Source organism: Nelumbo nucifera, chromosome 4 (genome assembly GCF_055504915.1).
Source record: "Nelumbo nucifera cultivar China Antique chromosome 4, China Antique-T2T, whole genome shotgun sequence".
Lineage (NCBI taxonomy): Eukaryota > Viridiplantae > Streptophyta > Magnoliopsida > Proteales > Nelumbonaceae > Nelumbo > Nelumbo nucifera.
The window spans coordinates 48,766,669-48,777,918 of NC_142652.1; the positions used below are offsets into that span (position 1 = coordinate 48,766,669).

The 11,250-nt window shown below is 38.6% G+C and overlaps 1 protein-coding gene across 2 annotated transcripts in view; it reads left to right on the forward strand.

Annotated features, from left to right (window-relative positions):
• Positions 1-11,250, forward strand: part of LOC104611781 (DHHC-type zinc finger family protein) — a 73,845-nt gene extending 62,595 nt beyond the window's left edge. For both annotated transcript variants that reach the window (XM_010278984.3, XM_088904516.1), the window contains one exon: positions 10,589-11,250. In XM_010278984.3, coding sequence (XP_010277286.1) covers positions 10,589-11,098 — 510 coding nt within the window. In that variant the 3' untranslated portion in view covers positions 11,099-11,250. The remainder of the gene's footprint in view (positions 1-10,588) is intronic.

Consider the following 11,250-nt stretch of genomic DNA (forward strand, 5'->3'; position numbering starts at 1 on the left):
CTTTTAGGATCTGGAGTCGAGAACATTTGGGATTGGTTGTGAGGTGAATGGAATCTAACTTTTGGATGTTCTTCCTAGTTATTAGAGTCACCATGTGAGGCAGTAGTAAAGGGTCGAAGTTTGTGAGTCAAATTTTGTTATGGCATAATCAATTAGGGCATTTATCCTTTAGTTTTTTACATCTTTTGCTTCCACTTCCCAAAGTTGTTTGAGTTTGCTAAGGTGTCTATTTAGAATGTAAGAGCTATCATCTGGCAAAGCATTGTAGACATTATTTTTCTTCAAGTAATAAAAGAGGTTGTTCACCTTTTGATATTTCCACCTACATTGAAAGTTAGTGTGTTGTGTTAAATACCAAAAAAAAAAAAAAAAGTGGTATCTAAGTATAGATATTGAAATATAGGCTTAGGTGATCTGAGGTATTTTCATGGGTTTGAAGTTGTAAGGACTTGGTGCTACATTTTTGCATTACAAAGAAAATATGTTCTAAATCTCTTGAAGGATCCTTGGGAATTAGGAGTTGAGCCAGAGATACTCTTCTTGATCTGATCATTGATTTGGTGCTGAAAATTGGAAGCTACTTGAGAATAGATGAATTATATGTCTTGTAGGTAGTTTTCTATAATTGTGTATGACTCAACCCGATATCTCTTATGTATTTAGTGTTGTGAGTCAATTCATGCATGCACCATGTAGATATGACTTCTTTGTAGTTGAAAGGATTCTTGCTTACCTCAAGAATAGCCCCAAGTATAGGGGTCCTATATTCACAGTATGGGCATATGAAGATAGGAGGTAGTTTATAATTGATTGGGCTGATTCTGTGGGTGACAGAAGGTCCACTTCCTTGTATCAGAGGTTTTTGGCTTGCTCCTTGCTTAAAGAGTTGGAGGTTGCATATGACAATCCACTTGTGTTGCACTAAGACAATAGGACTAATAATTATTGCTTATAATCCAATTCAGCATAACCGCACAAGTACTACACAAGAAACAAGTGTTGGGTATTGCACCATATGCCCCTTTGCATATGTGCTAACTGCTAAGCCTAGCCTGGCCTTGCCCATGATCACCCCTAGTAAAAATGAAATTATTATTTATAAAGTTTGGGGATTACTATTTTAGCAACTTTTTTAATTGCTACTTACCAAGGTTCAAAGTATTGATATGATATGCCCCATATTGGGCATATCATATCATATCATATCTTTAGGTGGCCCGATACACCTGTTTATGGGTGTTTTTTGGGAACCCTTTTTTATTAAATAATATATATATATATATATATATATATATATAAGAGTCTTAAAACTGCTTAAAAACTGAAATTTGAAAAGAAAAAACAAAATAACAAAATTAAAGGTGTGTGGTTCAAAGTGCCGATACATAGAGGTGTATCAATACTTTGAACCATGCTACTTACATTAAAATAGGGGTCATTACCCAACATTGCTTCCAGTGAACCTAGCCATCTGGGGTTTTGGGAGGGGTAGACTGATACAATCATAACCATTGGCATTTTTGCACAAAGGACACTCTTGGACTTGAACTTGTATTCTCATGCTTGCCATCTCTAGATTTTACTGGTAATGGCATTTAATATTTATAGTAAAAATGATGTCATGCTATTTTTTGTAATTCTAGTTTCTTACAGTAAATTTGTTTTGGTGAAAGTAATACAGTTAAAAAGTTGTCCTAGATTGAATGAGAAATTTCTATTTTCCATTAAGAGTTTGAATCTAAATGAGGATTTGTAATTTTTTTTTGTCTTATTGGTCTATAAAAGAGTGCCATAGATCTAATAAAAACAACAATCTAAAAAAACAGCATTCCATTCTATTGTTTTTCCCTGTGATGTGAATAAGCAGTTCCTTTTTTGGTTTCTATTATAGCCAACGGCCATATTAGGATTAATTCTGCTTTTTTATGTTATCTTCTTTATTTGCTAGAATTTTTTTCTCAAAAGCTAGCTTTGTGAAATATAGAAAAACCAAGTGTAGGGATTTATGATGCTTTTAGAAGATGCTTAAGACAAAGGATTCTATGGATGATTTGAAGCTAAGGTTTTGGATGCAGTTTTGGCATGAGATTTGGTAGGATCAAAGGTGATATAAACTTGGGCAAGGGAGAACCTAATATAAAGGTATTTGAAGGTGGTTTGGCAAAGAAAGGAAAAGATTGCCTAAATGGGAAAATTTTTGGGTTTGGTGTTAACTTGAGGTGAAATGTAGCTGGATCAATTTTCATTCTTTATGGATGCTGAATAAATTCCTTTGAAAAAGAACTTGTGGGTTGTTGGTAGCTATAATAGCTAAGCTACCTATAGAATTGGAAAGAAAACAAAGGAGAGAAGATGGAGAAAATTCAGAAGCGTTGAATGGGTACTTAACACTTAGGGTTTGTGGAATAATTGTAGGCTACAATGTGGTGCATGGAGGATTTGGGTTTGGGGAAAGTAATGAAACATGAGATATAATTTTAAAATTTGTACTTACCTATGATATGACTGTTTGCTGAAATAGAGCTGTCGAATGAGAGAAGAAGAAGAAGAAGAAGAAGAAGAAGATATGAGATGGGCGGCAGAATTTTTTCTCAGCCAGCCCTAATCTATTATATATAACAACATTACATAATGTTACATAAATAGACCAGAATGCCCGTGATTAGTGGAGGGACACCTAGTCAAATAAACACTAAATAAGATTAGGCCCAGTAACTAGGGCCCAATAACTAATGACTTAAGACCCAACAAGGATAAACATACAAATTAAGACAGCCGAACCAACACTCCCCTTCAAGCTAAGCATGGATGTCAATCATGTTTAGCTTGCCAAGTAAGTTCAAGAATTTCACTGTAGCTAGCCCTTTAGTCAGAACATCTGCAATCTGCATCTCGGAGGGAGTATAAGGGATGCAGAGTTCTCCTGAGACGATTCTTTCTCTGACAAAGTGACGGTCTATCTCAATATGTTTAGTTCTATCATGTTGCACTGGGTTATTTGCAATGTTGATGGCAGCCTTGTTGTCACAGTACAACCTGAGAGGACACTCAATCTTTATTCCAAGTTCACCAAGCAGGATCTTAAGCCATAAAAGTTCAGCAACACCATGAGCCATAGCTCGATATTCGGCCTCTGCACTAGATCTAGCAACCACATTCTGTTTTTTACTCCTCCTTGTTACTAAATTTCCTCCAACAAAGGTGCAGTACCCAGAAGTAGACTTCCTGTCCCCAACTGAGCCAGCCCAATCTGCATCAGTATATCCTTCAACTTCAATTTTACTGTTTTTTTCTAAACAGAATCCCTTTCCCCGGGCAAGACTTCAAATATCTGAGGATCCTTTCCACAGCTTTCATGTGAGGGATTTTAGGAGTGTGCATGAACTGACTGACAACATGTACAGCATAAGCAATGTCAGGGCGAGTGAGGGACAGGTAAATCAACTTCCCCACCAGCTTTTGGTATCTTTTCTTATCAAGGTAGTCCTCTCCTACTGACTCCTGTAGACCATGATTCTGTTCTATTGGAGTATCTGCTGGCCTACACCCCATCATGCCTGTCTCTTGAAGAAGATCAAGGATGTATTTCCGCTGACATATATAGATGCCCTCTTTGGATCTTGCAACTTCAATCCCAAGAAAGTATCTCAGTTGGCCCAGGTCTTTGATCTCAAATTCAGCAGCCAAGACCTCCTTTAGTCTTTTAATCTCTTCCTGATCATCCCCTGTAATTACCATATCATCCACATATACAATAAGTGTTGTAAGTTTGCCATTTCTCTTCCTTATGAATAGGGTATGATCTGCCCCACTTTGAGTGTAACCCCCTTTCTTCATGGCCCCACATAGCTTCTCAAACCAAGCTCGAGGGGACTGCTTAAGGCCATATAGGGCTTTTCTCAGTCTACATACCTTCTTGCCAAACCCATAACCTGGTGGAGGATCCATGAAAACCTCTTCATGCAGGTCACCATTCAAGAAAGCATTCTTCACGTCCAACTGATGTAGCTCCCATGAGAAATTTGCAGCTAATGATAATAGAACTCGGATTGTGTTGAGTTTTGCCACCGGAGCAAAGGTTTCTTTGTAGTCAATCCCTTCTTTTTGAGTGAACCCTTTTGCTACCAGTCTAGCCTTGTTCCTTCAATGGACCCGTCCTCCCTATGCTTCACAGTGAACACCCACTTGCATCCAACAGTGCCTTTCCCTTCTGGTAGATCCACTAATTCCCAAGTCCCTGCTTTCATTAAGGCCTTCATTTCTTCATCCATAGCCTCTTTCCATTTTGGGTCAGATACTACCTCAGAATACCTGGTAGGAACATGCACAAAAGAGAGAGCAGACACAAAAGAACAATAACGGGGAGACAAATGTGAGTAAGACACAAAATCAGCAATGGGGTGTCTGATAGTACAAGAACGGGTAGACTTACGAAGGTGAATAGGAAGATCCAAGTCAGAGGAGGATTACCTTGAGTTTCTGAGATAGGTTGATCCGAGTCCAATTGGTTGTTGTCATGAGTTAGAGGGCCCTTCTTCCTTCTGTTGTAGGTGATTCTGATATCTCTTTGCAGCCTGCTTGAGTCTTCAGTAACATCTGCAACATCACTAGTAGTAGTACCAATGGGAGTTCTCACTAGATTCACCCGGGATACTACAACTAGGTGGATCAGGAGGAGAAGATGGAAGGTCTGAGGTAGAGAGAGGCACAAAGAAAGGGGGAACAGAAGAATCCTCTTCAATCCCACTAGTCTCCCCCTGAAGAGGATTCTGGGAAGAATGAAAATAGGATTGAGACTCAAAGAATACCACATCCTTTGTAACATATTTTTTCTTGGTGACTGGATCATAACACTTGTATCCCTTCTGAGTAGGAGAATACCCCAAGAAGATTCCCTTTGTAGCCCTAGGATCCAATTTGGTCTTCTTCGGATCCTTGACATGTATAAAGCATACACACCCAAAGACTCTCGGTGGAAGAGAAAAGTTAGGAAGATGAGGGCAAAGAACAGAGAAAGGAGTTTTCATCCTCAATACCTTGGATGGCATTCGATTTATCAGGTATGATGCAGTAAGGGTTGCTTGAGACCAATAGTTTTTTGGAACTTTGTGCTGAAATAGTAAGGCTCGAGCAGTCTCCAATAGGTGCCTATTCTTGCGCTCAGCAACCCCATTCTGTTGGGGGGTACTAGCACAAGATGACTGATGAATCATTCCAGCATCCTCCATAAACAGATTCAAGGACCTTTCAAAGTATTCTACAACATTATCTGACCTGAATTGTTTGATTTTCGTGCCAAATTGTGTTTCAATCATTTTGCAAAAAGTCATGATTACCCGTGACACTTCTTCTCGTGTTTTTAATAAGTAGATCCATGTGTGTCGAGAATAGTGATATATAAAACTGATAAAATATCGAAAGCCATCAATAGAAATAATGGGAGAGGGGCCCCAAACATCAGAGTGGACTAAGTCAAAAGAAGCTTGAATTTCATTACTCGAAGTTGAATAAACAGTTCTACATTGCTTTGATAGTTGACAGACTTCACAAAATAGCTCTTGACTTGAAACACCTTTGAATAATTCTGGAAACAATACTTCTAATGATGAAAACGGTAAATGACCTAGCCTAGCATGCCACAGATGTAAACTAGCTATTGACTCCACATTGGACTGACTACTAGTAGCAGATGTTTGTAATGCCGAACTAATGTCTGCATCAAGGTAGTAGAGACCTCCACACTCATGACCGCTCCCAATCGTTCTCTTCGTCAATCTGTCCTAAAAGACACAATGGGTAGGAAAAAAGGTTATGCTACAATTCAAATTTTTGGTAAGCTTTGAAACAGATAAGAGATTTGAAGAAAGATTGGGAACATGCAAGACATATTTGAGTGAGAGGTCCTTGCTTAGGTCAACCACTCCCTTCCCAGAGATGGTAGAGAGAGAACCATCAGCAACCCTCATTTTATCTTGGCCAGACATTAAATGATAGGAAGAAAATAGGGAAGACATGTGTGTCATGTGGTCAGTTGCACCAGAATCAATAATCCAAGAGGCAGGATCAATAGTACTAGTTGCACTAAAGGCAGAGACAATACCTGATCTGGCAAGAGAGGAGGATGGAAGAGAATTGGTCCTTAGACGGGCTAGGGCCCGGCTAAGTACCTCTACCTCATCGGCAGTAAAACCCAAGGACCCGGTTCCGGGGGAATTAGTAGTCTGTCCCATGGAAGAGGAAGTAACTGTGGATGAGTGTTTTGAACCATCATCACTGTGACCCGTAGCCAGATTCACACTTGCAGATTGACCCTTCTGATGCTTCTTATCTTTCCTCAATGCAGTTGGCTTCAAATGTGGAAGGAGAACCCAACAGGTCTCTTTCACATGCCTTTCCCCTCCATAGTGGGTGCACTTCAAATGTCTCTTGTCAGAGTGTCTGTTTCCCCTTTGATTTGTAGAGATTAAGGCCGAATGTTCCACAGACTGTTCAACTAGTTTAGTTTGAGTATCAACCTGCATCTCTTTTCTTCTCACCTCTTCATTCCTCACAAGGTAGTAAACATGATGTAAGTCTGGCATTTCATCCCTTCCCAGAATTTGGGACCTTATGCTCTCATATATAGGATCGAGGCCAGCCAGAAATTTAAATGCTCCACCCTCTTCAACTTGTTTGTCATGCTTTTCCTTGTCTCTGGCATTCTCCCAATCAATAATAAGGTGGTGATCTAACTCTTCCCATAGTCCTTCTAGTGTAGCAAAATATGTTGCAACACTCATATCTCCTTGCCTCAAGGCAGCAATGTCTTGATTCAGTCTGTAAATTCTTGCATTATTCTTTTTCTGCCCATAGGTTTTAGAAACTTTTTCCCATATCTTGGTAGCCGTGGAGAAATGTTGAACAGTCCTAGCTACTCTTGGAGTCATTGAGGCAACTAGCCAGGACATAACTGTAGCATTCTCCTTGCACCAAGCTGCATATTCAGCACTCCCCACTTCGAGTTCCTTCTTCTGCCCGTCCAAGTAACCGGTGAGTTCCCGGGATGTGATGAACAACATGGCTGAGACAGACCATTCTCTGAAGTTGTACTCATCCAACAACACACTTGTGATATGTAGGCTGTGCAGATTTGGATTCTCCAAATTAGGAGACCTCTCACAAGCCCTAACATTTCTAGAAGACACTTCCCCGGATATGGAAGACATCTTCTCCTACTCGTAAAGTCAAGACTGTAAACACAATATATAATGAACTGTTTCACACTTACGGAGCTTGCTGCACTGTAAACTCAGTCCTGAGAACCCGACACAGAGCTGAAACACCGAGTACTACACTGCACACTGTGCCCTAATTACTGCTGTTGCAGATTATAATCTGTTGTGCTACCTTCTGTTGTGTTCTAATCACTGCTGCCGCAGCCTGCAACTTGCTGTGTTAGCTTCTACTGTGTGCTAAGCACTGCTATCTCAGGTTATACTCTCACCCACGAACAGTTCTAGGACTGTTGAGATTCGTCCTTTCTCCTAGATCTGTTCTACACAGATCTATCTTAGCCGAATGGCTACAGTCTGCTGTCCTGCGTCTATTAGGGCATCAGCCTCTGGGTCTATCTCCCCTTGGGCCCTACAACCAAGGGAAACCCTAGATGTAGGTCCAGCTGTGTTCTGCGACCAACCCTAGGGTTTCTTTGCAGCAACCAAGAAAAAGAAGAGAGAGAGTTAACTGCGAGTAGAAGAAAAGGCAGTTGCTGTAACCAGTCAAAAGATTAGTGCTCTGATACCATGTTTGCTGAAATAGAGCTGTCGAATGAGAGAAGAAGAAGAAGAAGAAGAAGAAGAAGATATGAGATGGGCGACAGAATTTTTTCTCAGCCAGCCCTAATCTATTATATATAACAACATTACATAATGTTACATAAATAGACCAGAATGCCCCTGATTAGTGGAGGGACACTTAGTCAAATAAACACTAAATAAGATTAGGCCCAGTAACTAGGGCCCAATAACTAATGACTTAAGACCCAACAAGGATAAACATACAAATTAAGACAGCCGAACCAACAATGACAATTGTAAACACATTTTCAAAAGAATTATAAACATTTAATAACATTTAAAAGTTGATCAAACATAAGTCAAATAGATTTATTTTCCTTTCGTAGGAGAACATAAAGAATGATATGTAAAGATTGCAAAGTTATTCTAATGTTTTAACCACTCAAACATAGATTAATGATGGTAGATATATGCCTAGGAAAATGTGAGAGAATTACAGAAGAAAATAGATGTCAAAGTATTAGGTGGGTAAATCTAAAAGGAGTAAATCTAGTACAATTTAGAAATAGATTCATAGTAGAAGTCAAATAAAATTTAGATGAAGAGATTAGTGATATGTGGCATGAAATGGCTAATTTTGTAGAAAGTAAGAAGGATGTTATAGGAGAATATATATACAGAAATTTGGTGGTGGAATAAAGATGTTCAAAATATAATCCAATTAAAATAAACATGTTATAAAGATAGGCAAAAGAACTAAGTAGGTGTTTGGTACCATTGACATTTATTTGCATACATGCTCCACATCAGCACCAAGTAGGCATGGTGGTTTCACCACCTACTTTTTCTATTTGGTTGGGATGTTTATAAAAAAATGCCTACTTTAAACACCTGGTTTCACCACCTACTTTTTACCTTTTTGTCTTTGTGGCACTTAACCGACTTGAAAAAATAATAAAAAATGTGCACATAAACTAATATTACTTCAATGATTTCCAAGGAATAAATATTTCTTGAAAAGATGTCCATGGTACCAAACATGCCCTAAGAAAGTAGAAAACTTAGAAAATATAAAACCATAAAAAAGGGCGCAAGAAAGTAAAGTTAAATTTGATGAACTACATCATAAAGTGCCAAAGAAGGAAGAAATGGAATTTATCAAAGAAGCTAGATTAAAGATCATAGAACTAAGATGGAAAAACTATTTCAAACATTATTAAACGAGGAACATGTAGAGACTGCTAGTGGAGGGATTAGTAACTCATAGTACTGAAAATAACATATACCTTTGTTAAACCAGACTTACTGAAGTGAAAGATGCACTAAACAAGATAAAGGGAAAGACGTTAGGACCCAATAGTACTCCAACAGAAGTTTTGAAAGTTGTGAGAAAGTAGGCTTGTTATGGATATGGCACTGAACAGAACAAATTGGTGAAACAAAGTAGGCTTTTTATATTTTTGAGAAAAGTAAGCTATTTAATAAGATAATGAAAACAAAGATGTAGGATGAATGGTGATAAAGCCAGGAGCAGACAAAAAAGGACTTTAGAAATAGTGAGAAATGATTTCAGTGCCCATAATCTAGCGATGGGTATGGACTGAACAGAATGAATTGGTGAAACAGGCAAGGTTCAGAGTATCGATACACCCTAATATGGTAGAAGGGGTTTATCGGTACTTTGAACCCTACACTTTATTTTTTTTAGGTCTTTTTTTTTCAAAATCTTTTCAAGGGGTTGGTTTAAGACATGCCTACCCCTGAAATGGGTTTGCCCCAAAAGACCTTCATTTCACGTACCAACAGGCCACTGATACTATATGATATGCTCGACGTGGGGCATATCTTGTCAAATTTTTGAACCATTGAAATAGGATTCACGTAGTGACTCCATATAGTTGTGACAAGGCTTACACGATGGTAATAATTCAAGAGAATAATCGGGATCTCCTAAACTATTTAACCAATGGCTATGAAATTTAAGCAAAAATAGACTTGTACCTGATAAAGTATAATCTCGTGGAAAACATGTAAGTTGAGAAGGACTTTATTGCCTTTTTTTCGGGACCGGTGGGAATAGGAGACTCTGTGAGGGCTGAACTCCTAGCTGCAGCACAGGGGTACAGATTGCCTATCAACTTGGAGTGCAAAACTTAATAATTGAAGGACTCCAAGGTGGTAGTAGGATGGTTGGCTGACCCGGGTACTGTCACTTGGAAGTTTAAGGATATTTTAAAAAAGGTCAAATGGCTATTGAGGGGCATGACAGTTAGAGTTCAGTGGTTGGGTAGATCGGCTAATGCCTTGGCTGATTATCTTGCTAAACAAGGGGCTACTCAGGTTTCATTTTATTGGGCTTCATTATAATTTTCATTTTCCTTTGTTATGTTCTTTAACTAAAGGGTTGATGGTTTCTTCCATCTCCCCTCCTTAAAGGGAAGGTAGCATCTCGTGCCTCTCCCCAAGTTGTACTATCTTTGGCTTTGATTTAATAAATCTGACAATTCACTGATATAAACAAAAGGACTTTACTGCCCAAAAAATACAAAAATCCTTAAAAGCTCACAACTTTACATGTCTGATCACCTAGCTCCCGTGTTATAGCTGGCCTGTGATCATTGAATCCATTAGTATAGCTCAGATCAACTAAATTTTAAGCTTCTTTGTCAGAGAATTTAAAACATGTTCGGTTCAAAATAGTTTGTAGACAATTCACTTGATGATTTGATTTACACAAGTTGTCACTAATTCTTGTGGTTATTCATGTTTAGATTTTTTAATTTGCTTTAACATCTATCATATTCTGCCTGCAGATTGGGAACTGTGTCGGTGCTGCAAATCACCGGTATTTCATTGCTTTTCTGTTGTCAGCAGTGTTCAGTACGACGTATGTATCTATCATGACTGCATATGCAGGGTTTCATGTTTGGCCCCCAATGTCATACAGGTCTGTTGGACATTTGACAGTGTTTAGCAGAGATATGGCTTTGAGAATGGTGAAGGAAATTATTGTTGCTTTCTTAGACTCTGCAGTACTTCTATCCCCAAGAGGCATTGTTCTTGTTTATCTGTTTGTTGCAAGTCTTTCTGTGGGAATCGGTTTAACTGTACTTCTGTGGCAGCAGCTTTTCTATATTTATGAGGGTAAGACTTATTTGAGCCATTTAAGTTCAAGAGGAGATGTTGAAATTGGTGAGAAGGGTTGCCAGAATCTATACCGGTTCTTTGGTTGCCCCTATTCTGCTACAAGATACTTGAGATGTTTTTTCAATATTAAGAAGATAAACAAAAAGTTTCAGGGTACCCGCATTCGGAGTGACTGAAGAAATTTACTTTTGCTCCTCCCCCACTCCACCCCTCTCCAAAAGGAGGAATCCCTACAAGAAAAACAAAAAAAATGTTAGATGCTTGTCAAAATCATGCTGTTGTATTAACATTTATTTATAGTTTGTAATGTATATATTCATTGTTTTAG